The 24,483-nt window shown below is 33.3% G+C and overlaps 3 protein-coding genes across 3 annotated transcripts; 1 reads left to right on the forward strand and 2 right to left on the reverse strand.

Annotated features, from left to right (window-relative positions):
• The first annotated feature begins 5,934 nt into the window (after nt 1–5,934).
• On the forward strand, nt 5,935–8,433 carry LOC131610997 (endo-1,4-beta-xylanase 5-like). The gene is made up of 6 exons (XM_058883113.1): nt 5,935–6,004; nt 6,083–6,135; nt 6,298–6,520; nt 6,614–6,780; nt 6,872–7,762; nt 7,836–8,433. The coding sequence occupies exons 1-6, from the start codon at nt 5,935–5,937 to the stop codon at nt 8,181–8,183; spliced, it is 1,752 nt and encodes a 583-aa protein (XP_058739096.1). The 3' UTR covers nt 8,184–8,433.
• Nucleotides 8,434–12,632: 4,199 nt separating this feature from the next.
• LOC131611006 (endo-1,4-beta-xylanase 5-like) lies at nt 12,633–16,118 on the reverse strand. The gene is made up of 7 exons (XM_058883124.1): nt 15,935–16,118; nt 15,809–15,855; nt 15,495–15,717; nt 15,231–15,397; nt 14,162–14,260; nt 13,195–13,986; nt 12,633–13,055 (listed from the first exon to the last, which is right to left on the reverse strand). Exons 1-7 carry the CDS (start codon nt 16,062–16,064, stop codon nt 12,708–12,710), a joined length of 1,806 nt encoding a protein of 601 aa, XP_058739107.1. The 5' UTR covers nt 16,065–16,118; the 3' UTR covers nt 12,633–12,707.
• A 4,225-nt stretch (nt 16,119–20,343) lies between these two features.
• On the reverse strand, nt 20,344–22,917 carry LOC131647860 (endo-1,4-beta-xylanase 5-like). The gene is made up of 7 exons (XM_058917683.1): nt 22,848–22,917; nt 22,722–22,768; nt 22,266–22,488; nt 22,006–22,172; nt 21,704–21,802; nt 20,798–21,589; nt 20,344–20,691 (listed from the first exon to the last, which is right to left on the reverse strand). Exons 1-7 carry the CDS (start codon nt 22,915–22,917, stop codon nt 20,344–20,346), a joined length of 1,746 nt encoding a protein of 581 aa, XP_058773666.1.
• Between the last annotated feature and the right edge of the window lie 1,566 nt (nt 22,918–24,483).

Here is a 24,483-nt window from a genome sequence, read left to right on the forward strand (position 1 = left end):
ACTAAATTAGTTAAGCTATGTATGATATCTTGATAATATTACCGTAAACATAATCTCGAATTTTACTTTTGTATTTTGTGATTTAAATAACATTTAACGCTTTTGTGAAAACTATGAAAAAGAAGAAAAAAATAAATGAATAATAAATACAATTGTGAGAGAAAAAAATAGATAAGAAACAGCCTAAGTCATCCGCGCAATTGCTATGATCAATTTGATACTCAAGATAATATTACCATGTAGACACTTAATAAAAATTGAGAGTCAATGGTTGCATCCATGACCAAAATCACACTTATTTCAATTTAAAAAACTATACAAGTCAAAGAGTTTATTGGACACATTCATATTTTTTAAGGTTAAATATGTTTTTGATTCTTCTAAATGTAGCGGTTTTCAACTTTAGTCCTTCCAAAACTATCATTCTTTTTTCTTTGTAATTTATAAAACTCTTGGATATCATGACAACACATTAAAAAAACTATAAATAATAAATATATTAAAACTTTATTCTAAATTACTTACCATGTTCACAATTGAATTGATTCCAAAAAACTCGAAAATGTTCGAAGCGTTTTATGTAAATGTTACTTCCTAGTCTTCTAAATATTTTCTAGAATAGAGGGTTGTAAGCAAATTTAATAATTGTGATATCTCAAATTTGTCTAAATATTTTGTTATCTTATGTTTTTTAGTTTGTACATTTGGTAATAGAGATTGAATAGAAAAATATGAGGGTGAGGTTTTAAGTTCAAATCCCACCTCCTTAATATTTTGGCTCTTTTCTCCTTTTTTTTTTTTTGTTTTTTTTCTTTTTTCCTATTTGTCACATTATTTTATCATTAGTATTTTTTTAGATTTTATTTTTTATTATTGACACTGTTTTTTTTTATTATAGTTTTAGAATCAGAGTATTAGATTTTATATTTTAATTTTAGTTATTAGGATAAGTTTTAATTTTAAATTTATTATTATTAATATTGTCACTATTAATATTAGATTTTATTTAGTTATTAGGATTAGATTTTTAGACATTTATTATTATTATTATTATTATTATTATTATTATTATTATTAGTAGCAATATTTTGGTTATTATTATATTTTTATTACTATTATTAACTTTTTTATTATTAGTATTTTATTTTAGCATCAGTATTATTTTATTTTTAGGTTTACTTAATTTTACCATTATTATTTGTTTTACACTATTTTATTTAGTTTTTTCATTTACTGGATTTAATTTTTATATTAGAGCAGAATTATGTTATTATTAGGTTTCAGATTTATACTATTATTTTTATTTAGATTTATATTATTATTTTTTATTATTAATTAATTTATCTAAAAAAAATAAAAAAGGTTCAAAAAGTTAAATATTAACTTATTTTTTAGCATTTAAATTTTGTGTTTGTTTTTTTTTTATGTATATTTTTTTAAAATTAAAATATTTGGTTTTAAGCACAAATAGCCTATAAATTCAAAAAAAGAAAAAAAAATCATTTCAAATCTCTCCAAATTAGACCAAATCACAAGATGTAATCTTTTTCTTTATCATCAAATCAATCACAATAAACAAGTCAAACAATATTTCCTTTATTTCACAAACTTGGACATGAAGACATGAATCAAATCTCAATCTACAAATCATGCCAAAAATAAACGAGTCACATTTAATTTCTAACCCTAAAATTCATATATAAATAGACCTATGTTTCTACACAACATATCATCCAACCCTAAAATCTCCATCAATTTGAGCAGAAAACCGCGCACCGAAGGGGAAAAGGAAGAGCACAAAGAAGATAAAGGAAAAAAAAAGGGAGAAAGCAGCTTATTAAGGTCACGTCACTCCAGGTTGGTAACTTCATCTTCTTTGATGTAAATTCGAGTGTTGTAATTCAAATTTTGATTTGTTTGCATATTCAGATTTTTATTTGAACTTTGATTATGATATTTATTGTTATTGTTCATGACCACCTTGCTTGTTATTCTTTACTACTAAAAACTACATAGCTTTGAGTTCTCTATCGCACATGGGGATACATAGGAGCGAGATTCAACGTCTCGTCAAAACTAATAAAATAGTTCCCGTTAAGTACAACGAATGTGTGAGTGCTAATATCTTCCACGTGCATAATTGACTCCCAAACCTAAATTTGGTTGCGATGACTATATTGTTAATCTTTTAGAGTTATATCAGCGTTTCCTCTTTCAAAAATAAACTTCGGTGGTGACTCTATTGTATTTCGAGTGCTCAAGTATTTTTTGCGTCGCGACGTGTGAAATTATTTAAAAGTAAGTTGTATTGTATGAACTTTAATGAGTATCTCGGATTATTTTCGAGCCACGACCGTGTGAATTTATTCAAAAGTAAGTTGTATGGTATGAACTTTAGTGAGTATTATGTGAAGGGAACATTATATTTTTTGTCCTACGGAATTGCATCAATTCTGTTTTTCTTTTTAGGAATTCCCGTTGGGCTAATCCAAGAAGGAGGGTTATGGGGAATTCTATACTGGAAAATTTAAGGAATAGATTTTTTTTTTGAAAAGGTAGGAAAAAGTCTCTACAGGCCAGTTTGTTAAATTTCATTTTAAACAATATTCCAATTCATTTGTTCTCATTTTATAAGTGCCAAAGTAAATTATTCTACGACGAGCGTTTTTATGGGGCGGGGACAAATTCAAGAGGAGGATAAATTAGATTACTTGGAAAAAAATATGTTTTCTTAAGGAAGAGACGATTTGGGTTAAGGATTTTCTGAAATTTAACTTGGCTCTCCTTAGTAAATGTGGCAGGATGATAATTATGAAGGAAAACACAAGTTGGTATGTTTATTTGGTGCACATGTATGGAAATTTATCAGGTAAAATGATGAATGTTGTTGACCTTTCGAATGGAAAGTAAGACTCCGTATGATGGAAGGATGTTAAGTCTATTGGAGTGTCCATCGATTGGGAGCAAAATTGGTTTAGTAGTAGCACCTTTTGTAAGACTGGTAATTGCAATTCCACTTAGTTTTGGAACCATAAGTGGATAAGACTTGAGACTTTGAAGAGCCTGTATCTAAGCTTGTTTAGTGCTCATCCTTGGCCACATAGAAAAGTGTTTGAGATGGGTTGTAATCGTGATGGGGCGTGGAGGTGAGACTTAAGCTTATATACTCCAATAATCTCGAAGAGATAGAGAATTGTGAAGAGCTCATATCGATTCTACAAGAGGTTACTCTCATGGAGGATGTTGAAGGTCAATTCATATGGTGGAAGAACAAAAAGGGATTTTCGACTTGCTCTAGCTACTCTATCATGTCCGATTGGTGTAACTTGGAACCTCAGTTGGGATATGCAATTTAATTAGAGCTTGTTCTTATTTGGAAGCCCAAGATTCCAAGTAAAATACAAATGTTTGGTTGAAGATTGCTTCTAGACCATTCAAATCCATATCCTCCCCCAACAACACTTATAGAAAAAAGATGGTGGAATATTGATTTAAGTCGTTAAGGCATATAGAGAGAAGATCTGTAGATTTTGTGGTAAGGAAAGTAGATCAGAAGGAGAGAAGTCAATTAACTAGAGGTAAAAGAAAACCTAAAAAACTATAAGAGAAGTAATTAAGAAAGATCTCGAGATTAACAAGTATGAAAGAAATATAGTCTCAAATAGAACATTATGGTGAAAGTTGATCCATGTAGTCTACCCTATTTAGTGGGATAAGAGTGGGTTGTTGTTTTTGTGGTAATTAGATCTCCAATTTAATTCATATTACAAACAATATATTTGCATATGCAGAAAACACAGGGTTAATATTAAAAATCAAATTAAAATTTCCTTGTCACGTCACGTGTATGCCATCTATTTGTCCATCTCATATGGATATTCGTGCTTGTTTTAAATCAAAACCATAATTATATTTGGATTGTAATGTTAAACTTCTGACAAATCTCCGATGCAATGGATCAAAAGGAACAATTCTTAATTGATGTCCGATAATTCAACACTTATAAAATGTTGCCTTATGTTATTCCCTTGATATAGGCAACACTATTAATAGTGTGCCCATAGAGAAAAAGAGTATTTCCTTAAACAATAAGTAACGTTCGCGTAAAAGGTACTTAAAAATTATTTCCTATTTTCTTAAGCAATGTTTTTTACATATAAGACAACAATTGTTAATTCTTGCAAGAGACAATAAATATTGTAGCGTACGTGTTGTAAGTCTATGATGAAGTGGATGACGTAGGAAAAATTTGTAAGCCTAACATTTCACCTTTAAGTCAGTTGGTAAATCTAAAAAAGAGTAGAATAAAACATGAAAAATATATGTGTATCTTGGGTCTTCCGCATGTAGAATTATTTATATCCAATGATCAAGCTTGTTGGTCATTCTTTGAAGTAATAAAATGAAGTAAATATCCTCTCTATTTTTTCTCTCCATTTCTCCTCTCCATTACTATTACTATAGTTTTAAAGATATTTATAGTATATTATAAATAAGTGGACCCATCAAATGTCACATTATTGCATTTATATTTATAAAACTTTAGTAATTGACGAAATGGAGAAGGGAAAAATGGAAAAGATCTTGATTCAATAAAATGGTCTTCCTTAGTTGGACATCGCTTTGCCAATACTCTTTCAAAACGAAGGGATACTAAAAGATTTGCGTATATTTAAAATAAGAAACATAATGTTATCTTGATTTGAGTGTGTGGTTATCCATGTTATAGTATAATAGAAGTGGCTTCATCACTACAGAATGCATCTCACGATACTTACATTTTATTTAATCCAACCAAACTGTACTGATAGTAGGTTCAATATGGAACTAGCATGCGTTAATTTGGCTAAACATAACCTATATTACACCATTATATATATATATGGTGTAAACTCCATTAACATACATCATTCATATATTGACAAAACTCTCTAAACAAAGGTTATTGATAAACAGTTGTCATATGCAATACTGTCTAACATGGATGATATTGGTATAATGGCGCCATTAACTGTGTTGTTTATTTACGACAATGCATTCTGCTTCAGATGCCACTTCGTCATATATACATTGATCGATATATGATAGTATTTCATTAAAATTAATTTTGATATTAATAATACAAACTCTCAAAACTATACGGAGTAAGAGTATGAAATTATTCACGGGACAACATTGGAAACCAATCCATAACTGACAATCAAATTAAATATTTCCTGTGACATGTATCCTTCATTGAATTTGAAGCCAAAATCAGCTTCTGCCATTCTAATTTTCTCCACGAGTAGTTTAAAAGAAAATATATAATGTCCTCACAAGTCCCAAGGGATAAGTCATGCTAATTTATGTTTTAATTTGAATTATGGGATGGCTTTGATAATGAATAAGGGAGAAAATTATATTTCTATTTTTAATCAATAAAAAAATTATAATTAATTATGTGTAAATCCAAATATTATGGTCGTGTCTATATAAATATTTTTCCATTAACAAAACAAAAAAAAATCCAAAAGCAAACCTCTACAGAGCAGATAAGGGACCTCAAGAAATAGTAATCATTTTTTCCATTCTAACTACAAACATACAATTCCAATTTGACGGGTGTTTGCACTCCAAAATTCATGTTAAATTTTTAAATTCATTTTCATTTACACATTAATAATCACAGTATCTCACTTAAGAGTAAAAAGTGTCATTTTAGATTTTCAAATTGATTTTCATTTACACATTAATTTTAATATCTCTCATCAAAATACATTTCAACTTTATTAAGAAAAAACAAAAGTCTGTCTATATTTGTATTTTTAATTATTATTCAATTTTACCCACAAACTTTTCTTAAAAATACATTTTTCCTTTCTATAGATTCGTGAGCATTGCTCGGGCTTATAAATAGCTCATTATAATCCCTTTAGGTGCATTGTGTAAGACAAAATGAAAGTTGCAGCAAGATTATGCAATTTGTTAATGTTCACCACCATCTCTTTCCTTTTACTCTTCTCAGGTTTCTATATCTATCTCTCTTTAATTCAATACTACCATGAATGTTTATCATTTCTAACATATCTTCACAACAATGCAGGTCTTGCCGTTGATGTTGATTCTAAGGATTATGATTATTTTGCTACTACTAAGGCAATCACACATATTTAACTATGATTATTAGTTTCATAAACTTCAAATAATTCAAACAATTTCAAAACCAACTAATTAATAAATGAACTCTTACTAGTTTAAATCAGCAATTATTTTACATAAAAAACTTAACCAAGTTGCTAATGCTATGAAATAAAACAGTGTATAACAGAACCTCATAAAGCACAATATGGAGGGGGCATTATAGTAAATCCAGAATTTGATCACAACATACAGAGTTGGACAGTGTTTGGAAATGCAACAATAGAGAAAGGTTTATCAAATAAAGGAAATAGTTTCATTGTTGCTAGCAACAGAACACAAACATTGGATAGTTTTTCACAAAAGGTTCAACTCAAAAAAGAATTGATATACATGTTTTCAGGTAACTAATTTATGTTTCACTAACATTCATCAAATCAATCAATGTTATTACCATATTTTGAATGTTTTGATTTTCGTGAATCTCGAAATTCAGGTTGGTTTCAGCTGAGTGAAGGAAGAGACCTAGTTTCTGTTGTGTTTAAAATAAATGGAAGTGAATTGGTATATGGTGGCCATGTGACAGCAAACAATGGATGCTGGTCTCTTCTAAAAGGCGGTATAGTTGCAAACTTCTCAAGCTCCGCCGAGATTCTTTTCGAGGTAAATACATCAAAAGAAAATACTAATATACTAATATTTGTCTAAATAAATGAAAATATGATAAATGAAATCAACTAACAATGCATTGTAGAGCAATAATCCGAATGTCGAAATATGGGCCGATAGCATCTCATTGCAACCATTTACTAAAGAAGAATGGAGATCACACCAAGACAACAACATCCAAAGGGTACGTAAGAGTAGGGTTAGATTTCATGTAAGTAATGAAAATGAAACAGCATTGGAAGGAGCAAAAGTTGTTGTAAAACAAACAAAAGCAAATTTTCCATTTGGATGCGGGATGAACTATCACATTCTCACAAACCGCGACTACCAGGAATGGTTTGCGTCAAGGTTCAAATACACAACTTTCACCAATCAAATGAAATGGTATAGCACGGAGATAATTCGTGGCCAAGAAAACTATACCATACCAGACGCAATGATGAAATTCACTAAAGAAAATGGAATTTCGGTGAGAGGTCATAATATATTTTGGGAAGATGAAAAATATCAACCTGAATGGGTGAAGTCGTTAACGCCGGAGGAATTACGAGAAGCTGCGGCAAAAAGGATAAAATCTGTCGTTACAAGATATAAAGGAGAGTTGATTGCATGGGATGTGATGAATGAGAATGTTCATTTTCATTTTTACGAGGATAAACTCGGTGAGAATGCATCTGAATTATACTATTTAAGAGCTTACGAGCTTGATCCAACAACAACATTGTTTATGAATGAGTATAACACAATCGAGTATAGCGGAGACAAGGTTGCTAGTCCAGCAAATTATTTCAACAAACTTGAAGAGATTCTGCAATCTCCAGAAGCTTCGAAAATGCCATTTGCAATTGGATTGCAATGCCATTTTGCAAGTGGCAGACCGAATCTCGCTTACATGAGATCAGGTCTAGATTTTCTTGGTGAAACTGGATTTCCTATATGGCTCACAGAAACCAGTGTGGATCCTCAACCAGAACAGGTATGAACTGATAACGAAATAAATAAAAAATGAATATCGATTTCATTTGTGACGATTCTTGTTTGTTGTTTAGGCAGAATATTTTGAAGAGATACTAAGAGAAGGTTACTCTCATCCAGCAGTTGAAGGGATAATAATGTTTGCTGGTCCAGCACAAGCTGGTTTCAACTCTACACTTCTTGCTGATGCAAATTTTCAAACAACTCCAACTGGAAAAGTTGTGGACAAGTTGATCAGTGAGTGGGGAATTGGACCTTATACAACAATAACAGATGGTAGAGGAATTGTAGATATTTCATTGCATCATGGAGATTATGATGTAACTGTTACTCATCCTTTAACACAACAGTCTGAAAAATTAAATATAAGTGTTGGGAAAGAATTTTCACATAAAAACATCCATGTGAAAATGCATGCCTAAATGCAATAATATTAGTATTGGTCTGCCTTCTAGCTTCTCATGTGAGACAAAGATCATTTATGTAATAAGTGGTTTGCAGTTGCAACATTATTGTCCATTTTTCGGTTGGTAGATGAACTTATAATAACCAATGTAAATTCATTCACACAATTTAAAATATCAATGTTTAAATCTTGGTGATGATGTCTAACCTAATAATATTGGCTTATGGAAGTTGAGCTATGATTTGTGGACCAATGTTTTTGTCCCGTATTTAATCATAGGTCTTTTTTTCATTTGACTCAACTAAGCATTCCTTTGGACGCACGATGGGAGTGATATTTTTTCATCCCAATTCTCCCACATTGTGATATTTAAAAAATGTCCTACATTTCTTTGGTGTAAATACAGATCAGGATATAAAGAAATTGATTTTCATTTAAAGACATAACTAAAAGGATTTTAACTTTAAAATCAATTCAAAACTTTAAATAGAGAATTTAATTCTATTTTTCCATTATTTAAACATATCACCAATAAACGATGGAAATGTGTTTAGCGAAGTCCTCTTATTAAAAGATGCGTTGGAAGATATCCTTCTCCTGAGATTAGGGATATGTTTGGGTTGATGGAATACGACGGAGCAAAATACAATGAAATAATATTATGTCTCATTGTTTGGATTGGTAAAAAGAGGATGGAATGGAGCGGAGCATAATGAAATGCATTCCATCATATTCCTCATTTTTTGTTCCATCCAATTTGGGGTGTATGGGATGGAATAAGACTTTATAAATAAAATAGTCAAACAATGAATTGATATTTATATTTCATTCCGCTCCGTTTCATTCCGTTCCATTATGTTCCATTATACTCCGCTCCATTGTGTTCAATCAATCCAAATATAGCCTAGTATTCTTTAAATGGGAGTTAGGCTTTGATTCAACTTGTTGGATATGTGAATCCATATATAAGAGGGGGTTGAATTGTGGAGGTTTGAAAATACTTTATTTAAAATAAATTCATTTGTAAAATCAGAATTTGAAAACATTTTTAAACAAATGATTGAATAAGCAGCGAAAAAACAATAAAAAAAAGAGATAACAAATAGAGAAATATACTAGAGATTTATACAAGTTCAAACCAAATTGACTTACTCTTGTCCCCAAAAATTATTTTTGAAAGTATCCAATAAACTTGAGAGCTTGTAGAAGGATGACCCACAAACCTCCTTATACAAAGAAATGATCTTTTAAGGCTAACATCCAACCAAACAATGAACAAGGCTTATAGTAGTTATCTTCCAAACTAAACATACGTTTTCCACTGGCTGATTTCGAACCAAGATGGAGTTTTTAGTTGGCAATCCTCCAAACCGTATCAGGGTTTTGAACTGAATCGAGAGGAGATTTTATATTGGCTAATTTTGAATGGACTAAGCTTTTACTAAGATGAACTAAAAAACCAAGTGAAATTTTAACCGTGCTTATCTCAGACAGATGATAGAGTTTATACGGGCTAATCTCAAATTGATAGAGCTTTTGACTAGGCCGAGATCAAGAACTATTGTGGAGATTTTAATTGTTGATCTTTACAAATCAAAAGAGAGATATTTCTTCAAGGCGAAACTCGCAAACCAAACGGAGACTTCCTAAGACAATCCCCAAATCAAACATGAGATTTTAACTGGCTTAAGTTGCAACCAAATTAATAACTTCCTAGGAAAGAAATATTTACTCAAGAGATAACACACTCTTGGTAAATTTAAAAATAAGCCCTCGTCCAGAACAAAGATCCTCACTTGAACTCAAGAAAACTCACCATGCACTAAGGCTAAATATATGAGAGAAAAACATGAGATTTGATAAAAATGATGAGATAAATGAAAGTGAGATAAAACAAATGTTTTTTGAATGTGAAAAAATGATAGAGAGCTCCCAATTTATAGGCCAAGGTGTGATATAAATATGAAAATAATCCATGGGACAAATCAAAGGCATAATCAATTAGATTAGATTAGTCAATTATTGACCTCCAATATTCGATTGCACAAGTCACATATGGAAGGTTTTGATATATAGCTGTTACTAATCATTAAGAGACTATCCCAATTGACTTTAGACTCAACCAAGCAACACTTAATCAAATAGGTTAATGGTCTACTCATTTATTTAGTTGAAAAAGATATTCCAATCAATCAGACATTCCCCTAATCAATTGACAAAGCTTTAAAAACATGTTATGTTTTGTGTTGCTACTGTTTGTAGTTTTAAAATTATGTGTTGTGTTGTTGATGTTATTTTATGATGTATAAATTGATGTTTATGAGTTTAATCTCCCAACAAAATACAAATCCAATAACCTATTTTAAAGATTTTGCAGTGGATACAAATACAAAAGGTAGTTGTTTTTCCGTCCATGACAAGAATGAGGAGTCTCCTCAACTAGATGCATTAAAAAGATTGACATGCTTAGTCATGGTTCTTAAAGATCTCGTCTGTTTATAATTAAAGCAAGACGACAATAGGGGCGCCACAACAATCTCAAGCCTAGTTTCACTAAGTGGACTTCGAGGGCAACTGCTCTGGACCGATCACAACCCCAAAGCGACATACCCAATTACGAAGGCCTGATCAAGAGCTCAACAAAGTATAACGAATGATCAGGTGGAACCTCATAAGAAAGTCGAACACCTGAACCTAGTCGCTCAAGCATTGCTTGTTGTTAGATCTGAATAGGCGACTCCCCGCATCACATGTAAGGTTAGACTCATCACATATCAGATTAAAACCTCTTGCCATATATAAATCCTACCAAGCATTGTTGGTAGCTATTATCTCGCTCTCACTCTCAAAGTACATGTTTCTGACTTAGATATTAGAGTGCTAACCTTGCTGAATTTCCAACACCTTCTTTTTCTGGTTCCCTATGAAACAAGGAGCAAAGTTCATTGTGCAATAATATATCAATCATGTAGAACACTCACACGGTATTTGAATTGACACAAAACTAATTACAGTTTCACACATATTATAAATTTATCTTTCATGAAGATTGCGTGCATACAATTATAGTTCACCATTATTGAGCTCTATACAAATGCAAGTAAAACTAATATGTTAAACTCTAGGAATATAATGCACTTGTAAACACTCTTCCAGAAAAATTAACTTTCAGATTCCTGGAAAGTAATCTTACACAGCTCTATTTAGCTGTGTAATTTGTCATGCCTTTGAGAGATATAAGCAATAAAAAAAGTAATATAATCAATGTTGGAAACCCAGTTAATATCATGTGATTACTCACATGATCCATATTAGCATGTGATGAAAACACTAGAAGTATCAGAAGTATGGGATTTGGTGAAGGATCACATGACAAGCTCCTTCCATTCCATGTTCTACTACACAACACAACAAAGATGTGGCAGGTCCAATAATCCATTATCTATGTACCTTCCTTCCCTTTCCTCTTCCTTAAATCTGAATCATTCACACAACTAAGCATTGCTTTGTTCTCCATTGTCCATTAAAGTCTTCAAACATCAACAAACTATTAACAAGAATTGCTACACTTTCAGATACACACACAAGATAGATCCCCTTGCTTTTAAACTCCAATTTCCAAGCACAATAATTCTCTTGTTTTTTTCTAGTCTCAGTTAACCCTGTCATGATGATTACCACACAGCGTGTTTTTTCGGTTCTCTTTGTCTTAATGCTCTTAGGTTTCACGACATTAAGAGCATTAATTTTGATCAAAAGTGAAACTAGAAATAATCTTATAGATAGGTTTCCGCCGCGGAAGCTGCTAGTTCATGTCTCCTCCTTCACTGCAAGTTTAGATAAGTTGGAAGTATCTTATGAAACCGCGCAAAGATCTCTGAACACAAGTTTAAGGCAGTCTCCTGATAGCAAATCAAATCCAATCAAGAACAAGTGAATCAAATCCAAACCAGAACAAGTGACTTTGACATCATTTATGTCCAGAGATGATAGTTTCAAGGAGGAAATTGTTCTACAACTTTGTAGTTTAGTCCGGCTAACGATTGATTAGATAGGAAAGCTAGATTTGCAATCAAGATTGCATTAGCTGATAGGACTTTTATTGAATTTCATTTTTGTATTGGATTACAAAATGAGTTCTCAGATGATGTAATGAGTTCCCAGATGATGTAATGAATTTTATTTTTGTATTGGATTGCAAAATGAGTTCTCAGATGACGTAATGAGTTCTCAGATGATGTAATGAATTTTATTTTTGTATTGGATTACAAAATGAGTTCTTAGATGACGTAATGAGTTCTCAGATGATGTAATGGCCAAATGGGAGCATATTATACTAGAAAATTAATTATGCAGCATTGTAATGTACTTGTATTTTATTAGATTCGATCCCTTGCCGGAGGCAGATTTCAGACAAAAAGAGTTCAGTTCTAGTTAGGATGAAAAGTGTAATATAACCAAAAAATAATCAAGCCTGATGCTGCAAACCATTTTATTATAATCTTTCTAAATTGAGCAGGTAACAATGGTTGGTTGCTTTTTAGGCATGCATTTTCACATGGACAGTTTCCAGGGAAAATCCTTTTCTTACACTTATATTCATTGTTTTGGAGTATTGGGTTAGAGGATGTGTAACAGTAACATCATAATCTCCATGATGTAGTGAAATATCTATAATTCCTCTACTATCTGCTATGGCTGTTTGAGGACCAGTTCCCCACTCACGAATCAGCTTGTCCACAACGTCTCCGGCAGCAGTATTTTTAAAATTTGCATCTGCAAGTAATGTACTGTTGAAACCAGCTTGTTTTGGTCCTACAAACATTACAATCCCTTGAACAGCAGGATGAGAGAAACCCTCTCTTAGTATCTGTTCAAAGTACACTGCCTGCCCAATAAACAAAAAATGAGAAAGAAACGTTCGGTTTCCGTTTTTCCTGTGATAAAGTATGCATCTTCTGTATTAAAACATGCAGCATTGTATGTTGACTTGTGTAATAAGCAGAACTTATAACTAGCACATATACCTGATTTGGCTGAGGATCCACGCTGGTTTCTGTGAGCCATATCGGAAGTCCGGTTGCAGCAAGAAGATCTAGACCTGACCTCATATAAGCAAGGTTTGGCACACCAGTTGAAAAATGGCATTGCAACCCAATGGCCAGTGGTATTCCAGCAGTTCCTGGAAATTGCTGAATCTCCTTAAGTTTCTTGACATAGTTGGCTGGGCTGGCATCCTTATCTCCGCTGAACTCAATGGTGTTATACTCATTCAGGAACATCTTGGTGTTTGGATCAAGACGGTAAGCTGCTGAATAATATTCTGCAGAGATATTTTCGCCGAGTTTGTCCTCAAAAAAGTGGAAGTGGACATTCTCATTCACGACATCCCATGCAATAAGTTGTCCTTTATACCTTGAGACAACAGATTTCAATCTATTCTCAGCTGCTACTCGTAATTCGTCGGGAGACAGGGTCAAATCCCAGTGAGGTTGACGATTTGGACTGTCCCACAAAACGTTATGACCTCTCACAGAAATGCCATTTTCTTTGGCAAACTGTAACATGGCATCTGGGATAGTATAGTCTTCCTTGCCTTGAATTTTCTCTGTACTATACCATTTCATCTCATTGGTGAAAGTTGTGTATTTGAATCTTGAAACAAACCATTTCTGGTAGTCACTGTTTGAGAGGATATAATGGTTCATCGCACATCCATATGGAAAATCCGCCCTTGTTTGTTTGATAACAACGGTTGCTCCTTCCAACACTGTTTCGTTTGGATGAGTTACCCGGAATCTCACTTTGCTCTTACGTACCTGCAGGTTATAAATCGCAAAACATGTTAATGTTTTATTCCTTTCCGCTATACTTCTGCTACTGATTTTCACTGCTATTAAGTTCATTCCTCTTGATGATAACATAAGAGCCAGCTTTCATGTGAATTCCATGTCTAGAAAGCCACAGAGGCGTTGAAAACTATGACTAGCTTACCCTCTCAACGCTGTCGTCTTGGTGTGATCTCCATTGCTTTTTGGTGAATGGTTGTAAGGACACACTATCAGCCCATAATTCCACAGTTGGATTCTCAGTCTGCATTGTGAGTAAATTTCAGATAACAAAATTTCACAAATATGGAAACACAATTGGATTCTCAATCTGCAGTGCGAGTGAATGGTTGTAAGGACACACTATCAGCCCATAACTCCACAGTTTAATCCACTTTCATCATTTTATTCATTCTCTGATTATGGAATGTACTCAACCTACAAGCATGTATAATTCTAACATTTAACTTCTTTGTTCTCACTTCTCTATTTGCATATAAGGAAAAAACAGTAAACTTTGACAATTAACATTTAACTCAACCCTACAAAATCTTGTAAGGTGAGGATGCCTCCTACTTGTAAATTCATGTTTAGAAAGTATCTCATCTAGCGTGGGACTATTAACACACACCCATAGAATGGACATCTAGAGCGTGAACCAATGGATAATGGATAACCTCAGATATCATCTTAGTTTGACTTGAGTCTAACTCAACTTTTTCAAAAATGGATTGTAAGGTGTGTGTCTCTCTTTATAAACTCCTTTTAGGTATAATCTATTTTCAATGTGAGACTTGTGTATTTTCAGATACATCCTATCCCGGCCCAACACTATTGGGCTCGTTGCTTTGATAGTTTAATTTGGCGAGTGACCCGAATGAAAAGGCTCTGATGCCATATTAGGTTTTCAAATTGGATTTAATTCAACATTACAAACTTCTAAAGTGAGACTTGTGTATTTTCAGATACATCCTATCCCGGCCCAACACTATTGGGCTCGTTGCTTTGATAGTTTAATTTGGCGAGTGACCCGAATGAAAAGGCTCTGATGCCATATTAGGTTTTCAAATTGGGTTTAATTCAACATTACAAACTTCTAAAGTGAAGATGTCTCCCATTAATAAACTCATTCTCAAATCAGATCTCATCTAATGTAGGTCTCTTCTTAATAAACACATGCTTGAGGAAGCTTGAAGAAACATAAGCAAAATAAGATAAGACGAAAACAAATTCACCTCAAAAAGAATCTCAGCAGGGCTTGAAAAGTTTGCAACAATGCCCCCTTTTAGCAGAGACCAGCATCCATGCTTGGCTATCACATGACCACCATGTACCAATTCACTTCCATTTGTTTTAAAAACAACCGAAACAATCTCACTTCCTTCACTCAGCTGAAACCAAGCTGAAATGCCCAAAATGTTTTACAACACAAAATGAATGAATCACCAACACAATAACATTCATCAAACAACCATTAACAAAAACCAAACACAAGTTACCAGAAAAAATGTATATTAGTCCTTTCTTCAGTTGAACCTTCTGTGAGAAACCATCCAATGCCCGTGTTCTGTTGCGAGCAACAATGAATCGATTCCCATCATTCGATATCCGTTCCTCGATTGTTCCATTTCCAACCACAGTCCAACCCTTTATGTTATGATCAAACCCTGGATTTACTATAATGCCTCCTCCATATTGCGCCCTATGAGGTTCTTTCACACACTGCATTATTTCAAGACATTGGCAATACAAGTAAGTTAATATTAATACTTTTGCTGATTGAAAACTATTATAAGGTCTAGAATGACATTACCTGAGTAGTAGCAGAATAATCATAAGGTTTAGAATGGAGTTGAAACCCTGCATGTGTTGAAAAAATACATACACTATAAGAGAAAAAGGAACACTAAAATGAGGGAAAGAGAGGAGAGAAAGGAACCTGAAGAAAGGAGTAGAAGGCAAGATGCGGAGAGCAAGAAAATGCATAACTCTGCTGCAACAACAACCTTCATCTTGTGACTAATCAAACCACAATGCACCGTCCAATTTATATCAAAAAATTTCAACATGTGAAATGTTGCAGATGCTAAACTTTATTAACTATCTTCTTTTCTTTTGCTTAAAAAAAATATCTACTATATTTTATTTGATTGTACAAGTAGATAATAATAGTGTATGTTTCAACTTTCAAGATAGAGTTATTAATTGCTGATTACCAGAAAAGGGTTGGTTGCTCTCTTTTTCCTTACTAGGAGTAATTACTAGTACTTACTACTTTTTCCTTACTAGGAGTACTTGTTATTTTTTCCCACCAATGAATAAATTATTTAATTAACAAAGACAAGTAAAATAACTAATAACTCTGTTTTAGCTTAATTATATTTCTTATCTTTTTATTTTTATTCATTTACAGAATTGATTGTCATTTTAAAATTACTCTATTTGATTTTTTTTAAACATGTTTTAAATGATGTGGGTTATCTCCTTAGTAACCCCAATGTAATTGCAAAAAATCGATTTCTAAGGCAAGGTTTCCGTCTTTCCCGTTCTTGAAAAATCGGGCGCTTAGAAAATTCATAATTAATTCACCCGAAGTAAAAAATTACAATTTTTTGTGGGAGGGGCTCTTATATTGTGTTTAACAAGCCTGCAAAAAATCGTGAAAAAATTCAAAGTCTAAGACGTTGAAATGGGAATTTATGTCTGCAGGGAAAAAGGGACCATTCTAAGGCAAACGTTAGGTGTGCAAATCAAACATATATAGGGGGAGGCCCTTGGCTGGGCAGACTGGGACTTTTGGAGGCGTGACCAGGGCATAGGCAGCAGCGACGGGGGCACGCCCATGGGCCTAAGTCAATACAAGATTTAAGATGAATGTAGTGAAAAGTGGACATCAGAGAATGTACATTGCTTTTCGTGTGAACTAGCTTTTATACATTGAGTCAATTGGATTTGAGATGAATTAGACCTTAGCTAGCTGGGCCTTTGGTAAACCCAGAACAGTTGTCCCCAAGGCTTTGTCGGGCATTGAGAGATTCGGGAAAACCTTTAGTGATTTTGACTAGCCTCAAAGGATGTTGTCTAATATGAATGAGAGGCGAAACACTTGGAGTCAATTGAAAAAGTAGTGGTGAATAAGCGCATTTAATGCATTTCCATCATTGAAATGTTTCACTACTTTCTTTTAACATGTGGGCTGACGCGACAAGTTAAGGCATGGCGTGATTTATAATGCACTTGAGTTTGCGCATATTCCCAAGGAGAAATCTAGTCGTTGATTCCGTCCTTCTTCCATTGCAAATTTGGATCATTCAATCATCATCGCCTATAAATAAGGGGAGTTGAGCGTTGAAAAAAGTTTCACAATCCTCAGCATTCAAGTCAATTTATATTCAGTTTATTAGCAAACTCCTTCGTCTCTTCCTTATCGAGAGCATTAATCCGAACGATTGTAGTTACTTGATAAGAGTCTCCCCCTTTCTTCATCTACTCTGCTTCATCAATCTCACATAACCAGATATCCTCCTCAACTCAAGCTTTTATCTTTATCATTTCCTATTTTTCTAGGCAGGATGCGTGATAGGATCATTGACTTAGTGGATGATTCTAAAAGCAATGCTTATTCTGCTGTAGGAATGAGGTATCTCCTAATTCTCATCTGATGACAGAACGCTCAGATGATTTTATCTAGCTTTACCTGAGAACCAATACTCGTGAACCAACGATGCTGAAATGAGGATCCACTTGGAGTTTCGAGGCAGGTCAGATGTAATACATTGGATCACACACGACGATCATTTTAAAGTCGACCATCAGGCCTGAAGAGGGTGACACTGATGGATCCGACTAATGCGGTTAATTAAGGTTGGGTGGATGCAGCGGTGGTGGGTACCACGTCCGTTATTAATAATATAGCAGAAATAAAGGTTGTTGGCATCGTGGTCGGAGACCCTCAAGATTGGTCGCTTCATATAGTGGGATCGGAGAAGAGGATATGTAGCTCTTTTGACTAGTGTGGAGTTTCGCTTTATGAGTGTTTGTTTACTCGGATAGGATTACAATTGTCTTTCTCTGATTTTGAAGTGGTTGTCCTAAAGCATTCAAAGGTTGCCCCCTCTGAGCTTCATATAAGGTCCTGGGCTTACATGAAGGTATTCCAGTTGTGTTCCGAGCATAAGTTTTGGAAGCCTTCACTCGGGCTATTTTTTAAGTTATTCTACATGGTTTGCACTTCTCGAGACGACTATCGTGGCCACTGGCTCATTAGTTTCCACCCGGACAATCCTTGGTTCGACCACTTCACCCAAGACTGAGGTGATTTTATGATGCGCTTCTTGCTGGTGAAGCCCCTTGTGCGAGAGGATCATCTCACCTTCTTCTACTCCTTTGATGAATCTTCTCGTCAGTAATGGCATGTTTTTCAAGTATTGGTCTTCACCTTATTTCTGCAGGGATGTCCATTACTACCGTACCAAGTTAGGTTCTCTTTTTATTGAAGAGTTTAAAATGAAGGAGGACCTACACTCTTGGTTCTAAGGACTTGACTATGAAGAAGGGTTTGGCCTTAGTGAGGTTCCTTCCTCCAAGGTGACAAAGAAGCAAATTGGTATTTACGTCATCTTGAGTGTGGTCAGTTGGGAGGAGAGGAGAAATTCTTGGTGAGGACAGAGTCCTATAGTTTTTTGCATGTGTAATTTCATTTTACATATAACATGGACAAGTTTCGGTTGTTATACAACATTTCCAGTGTCCAAGGTGTTACGACTGGACATACTAGCCAAGTTGTGACGCCCCTTCCAATGACCACTGCTTCTACTCCAACCATTACTCTCCTCTCAACTATCGATACTGCTAACACTTCCCTTGGGGTCGACCAGCTTATCGATGATGCGACTATTTTGGGTGTGGAAGATACACCTCTGTTCCCAATTTCATAAAAGAAGTGATATTTGAGACTTTTTAAGTTTATTTTTTTATTAGTATTTAGACTCGTGCGATGCACAGAAAGTTAATGTTAGGGATATTAATATAAAATAAAATTATATATATAATAATTAATAAAATGTTTAATTAAGTTTTGATATAATATATTTATTAAATCAAAAAATTATATTTGTTTTAGTTATATTAAAAAATTGTCTTTTATACATCCTCCGACAAAACAATTATGAAGAGGATTGTTGAAGAGGGTTTTAGTTATATAATGATAATAATAATAATAATATAATAATAATAATAATAATAATAATAATAATAATAATAATAATAATAATAATTTATATTCAACACAGACTCCAAACGAGTTATTAATGCAATCTTGCAAAAAGATAATAATGGAGATTCAGATTTGTCTATAATATATTAAATTGGTCTCTTAATAGCCAAAGATGATGTTGTAAAGCTTGAGCATATTTTTCAAGAGGCGAATTATGTCACGGATGAGCTAGCAAAAGTTGGTCGCACCTTGAAGAATGGTTACAAATTTTATGAAAAGGTTTTTGATTTCCTCAAAGATATTCTTCACAAAGATTCTATTGGTTTAGCTTTCTTTAGATTGGTAATGGTGTAGTTCTCTTTGGGCTTTGGCCCTCTTGTTTATAAAAAAAAAAAATATTTAAATAAGTAAATATGAAAGGAAAAAAACTAACTATATGCAAAAAAAAAAAAAAAAATTGTGTGAAAATATATAGTGGGGATAGATAGTAGTGGAAGTTAGTGGAAGAAGTGACCGTTAGTAATATTAAAAAAATATTGAAAAATAACAAAATTAATATTATATATATAAAAGATTTCATTTAATTATTTTTTAGTTTTTATAAATTTTGCTGAACTTAAATTTATTATATACTAAAATCAAATTTTTAAAAAATTTAAAATTTAATGATAAAAATATGCATGTAGAATAGGGACCAAAAACATGCATTTCAACTTTACATCACTCTTCTCCAATTCCATTCCGTCATATTATATTCCTCTTCGTTTGGTTCAATATACTAATTGCACTCTTACATATTTCAATTAATTCCAAAATCACTTTTTTATGTCAACCGAATCAACATTTTTATCTCAATATGCAATTCTACATTGAAATTTTGCTTGCCATTAAAAACTCATTTGATTCTAGTAACTAGTTTCGTTCAAATAATTTGCCATTTAATTTAACGAATTTATACGGTTTTATCTTGAATGCCCTTTAACTGTTTGTTGAAATGTCTCTTCAACCTTTCTACATATATTCCAACATTCTGATGCATTTTGTGGTTACTTCTAGGAAGTGAAGTGGGATAGTATACAAATAAAACTAATTGGTTACAACTCTTGGAAACATAATGAAACAGGTAACTATTTTTAGGCCTGCATTTTCACATGGATGATTTCCTGTGAAAATGCTTTCCCTACACTTATATTCAATTTTTTAGAGCTTTGTGTTAGAGGGTGTGTAACAGTTATATCATAATCCCCATGATGTAGTGAAATATCTACAATTCCTCGCCTGTCTGCTATGACCGTTTGAGTACCAGTTCCCCATTCACTAATCAGTTTGTCCATGGCGTCTCCAATCGGAGTATTTAGAAAATTTTCATCTGCGAGGGGTGTACTCGTGAAACCAGCTTGTGCTGGACCTACAAACATTATAATACCCTGAACAGATGGATGCGAGTAACCCTCTCTTAGTATCTCTTCCAAGTGCTCTGCCTGCCCAACAGACAAAAATAAGAAAGGAATGTTCATTTTCTGTTTGTTCTGGTCATATAATGTAGCCTGTGATGCCAATGAAAACCACTAGTTTTGAAATATATACCTGATCTGGACTAGGATCCACAGTGACTTCTGTGAGCCATATAGGAAGTCCAGTTGCAGCAAGAAGATCTAGACTTGACCTCATGTAAGCAAGATTTGGCACACCACTTGAAAAATGGCCTTGCACCCCTATGGCCAATGATATTCCATCAGTTCCTTGAAATTGCTGAATCTCCTTAAGTTTTCTGATATAATTGGCTGGGCTGGCAATCTTTTCTCCACTGTACGCAATGGTGTTATACTCATTCATAAACATCATGGTGTTCGGATCAAGATGGTAAGCTGTTGAATAATATATCGCAGAGGCGTTTTCACCAAGGTTGTCCTCAAAATAGTGGCAGTGGAGATTCTCGTTCATCACGTCCCATGCAATCACTTGTCCATTATACCTTGAAACCATAGAATTCATTCTTTTTGTAGCTGCTTCTCGTAATTCGTCAGGGGATAGGGACTTAACCCATTCAGGCTGAAATTTTTCATCGTCCCACAAAATGGTATGACCTCTGACAGAAACGCCATTTTCTTTAGTGAATTTTAACATAGCATCTGGGATAGTATAGTTTTCCTGGCCTTGAACATTCTCTGTACTATACCACTTCATCTCATTGGTGAAAGTTGTGTATTTGAATCTTGACACAAACCATTTTTGGTACTCAATATTTGTGAGGATGCGATGATTCATCCCACATCCAAATGGGAAATCTGTCTTTGTTTGTTTGATAACAACGGTTGCTCCTTCCAATGCTGTTTCGTTTGGATGAGTTACCTGGAATCCCACCTTGCTCTTTCGTACCTGTAGGTTAAAGATGTCAAAACTCTAATGTTTTTTTCTGTTGTACTTTTTACTACTTAATTTAACTATGCAGGTTAATGTTTTTTCTGCTATACTTGGATTGGATTAGCTTACCCTCTCAATGCTGTTGTCTTGGTGTGATCTCCATTCTTCTCTGGTGAATGGTTGTAATGAAACACTATCGATCCATATTTCCACAGTTGGATTCTCGCTCTGCATTGCTAGTAAGTTTCAATTGACAAGATTTGACAAATATCTAATTACATTAATACGACCACTTTCACCATTTTATTTAACTCTCTGATTTTGCATTTTACTCATCTTCCAAGCATGTATTATTCGAAATAGATTTTGAATGAACATATATATATGATGAAATATTGCACAATGGATCTAAACACTCTTGAAGATTCTACCTCAAAGAGTATCTCAGCAGGGCTTGAAAAGTCTGCAACTATGCCACCTTTAAGCAGCGACCAACATCCATGCTTGGCTATCACATTGCCACCTCGTACCAATTCGCTTCCATTTGTTTTAAAAACAACTGAAACAGTGTCACTTCCTTCACTGAGCTGAAACCAAGCTGAATTTGGAAAATGTTTTAGAAAGTAAATTATAGAATTGACAACATGGTAACATACATCAAAACCGTCAACAATTGGGAAACACAGTTTACCAGAAAAAGTGTACATAATTCCTTTATTCAGTTGGACCTTCTGTGAGAAACCATCCAATGGTTGTGTTCTGTTGCTAGCAATAACGAATCTATTTCCATCATTTGATACTCGCTCCTCGATTGTTCCATTTCCAAACACTGTCCAATCATGTATGCTGTGATCAAAATCTGGATTTAGAATAATGCCTCCTCTGTATTGTGCCCTCTGAGGTTCTGTCACACACTGCTTTATTTCAAGGCATTGGCATCACAAGTAAGTTTAGGCAGGACAATGTCTAAGAGTTTTGGGCCTTTAGACAATATTTCAAAAAAGTCTTTGGATACATGATAAAATACAAAGCTTGATAGAAATATGTTAGGATATAGTCTAAATAAGCTCTTATCCAATAATGTAGTTTATAAAATAAAACACATGATAATATTTTTAGAAATATTTTTGGTTAGAAGTGACATTGCCTCTGTAGTAGCATAATAATCATAAGGCATAGAATCAAGTTGGAGCCCTGCATATGTTGAAAATATATTATCAGAAAAAAAGAGAACAATAGAGAGAGAGTGGTGAAAGTGAGGGCAAACAGAAACCTGAAATAAGAACAAGGCAAGATGCAGTCAACAACAAAATGCATAGTTCTTCTGTTGCAGCAACCTTCATCTTGTGCCTAATCAAATAAAACTATATAGTTTAGTGAAATTCAATTGGATTTCATTAAATTATATTTTTAGCTATTTAAACTAACAATCGAAGGTGTTGAATAAGTAAACATAGTTTTATTTTTTGTTGAAGTTGTGGATAGTTTATTTGCCCACATCGTAAGAATTCGGCTCCGTGCCCACTTTTACTAACGAAAAATTAAATGGAATTGAGTGAGTAAAAATTAGTTAAGTATTGACTAATTTGGTATTTCTAATTAATAAGTAAAATTGTTTTCTTTAGGAAAATAGGAATTTACATAGGGAGAGACAATTTGATAAAAAAAAAAATACAAGTTTAACTGCACCTTTGGTCTTTCTATTTTCAAGATTCTTAAGAGCTCGTTTGGCCCAACTTTTTTAAGTCTAAAAAGTTACTTTAAAGTTAAAGTTAAAAATAAGAGCTTTGGAAATAAAGTTAAAGTTGTTTGGTTATGATTATTTTTTAAAAGTTATTTTTAATTTAAAAGTTGTTTCGTGTGTATAGTAGAAGAAATTCATAATATTATTATTGAAAATCATTATACAATAAAATAAGATATAATATATAAAACGAATAAAAAGTTGGACAATACTAGTATCTATAAAAATGATGATGTAAACACAAGAAGAAAAAAAGAATAATTAGTCTTCCCATTATAAAAGTCAATTTTTAAGTCTTTAAATTTTATTTCACTTGGGATTTCTAGAGTCCCCCTCCATGTGATTGCCTCATAATGACGTGGCATGTGAACATTTCAGTCACGTAAGATATTTTGCATTTTTTTTCATAATTTAATTTTTAAAAATAAATTTTAATAATTGAAAAACCTTTTAAATTAAGATTAATTGGTATAAAATCATGTATGACACAACTTGTTTGAACCCTAGCTTCGACTTCATCCCCATTCCTTCTAAAAATTTCATTTTAGTATCGATGCTCTATTGATGACCGTGTGGACTAATTCAAACCCATGACATCGTTTCTATTGTTGTGGAATGTAGTAGGTATGATTTTGTTTATGTTCACTATGGTGTTGACGCACGAATGCTCCATTGATGTGTTTTCCTTCTTCTCCCTTGATGTCTGCAGCTTCAAGGTTACAAAAGTGTAGCAACTTTGTCTCGTTGGATAAGGAAATGAACCCATGGACAAATGAAGTGATTTCATCATTACTGTAGAGTTTGAACGATGAGAAGCAGAAGGTTAAAGATGCTATCACAAAATAATAAGAAATGAGGATGAAGATGAAATTATTGAAGAAACTGTTGAAGTTCAATTGGTTGATAATCATATTGGTGTTAATTGCATTAGTTGGATCAATAATAATGAAATGAAGTTACAGTGTTGTTTAGGTTCAAGTGTTTTTGTATACAGTTGTTCAAGTGTTGTTTAGTTTAGGCTCAAGTGTTGTTTAGTGTAAGTGTTGTATCATTTTAGGTTCAAGTGTTGGAATGAATGTTATGTTGTGTAATTTAATACTTGATGTTGGAATGAATATTATGTTGATTTGACAGTCGAAACAATTTGTTGATTTTTGCATTTTTT

Source organism: Vicia villosa, linkage group LG1 (assembly GCF_029867415.1).
Source record: "Vicia villosa cultivar HV-30 ecotype Madison, WI linkage group LG1, Vvil1.0, whole genome shotgun sequence".
Classification (NCBI taxonomy): domain Eukaryota; kingdom Viridiplantae; phylum Streptophyta; class Magnoliopsida; order Fabales; family Fabaceae; genus Vicia; species Vicia villosa.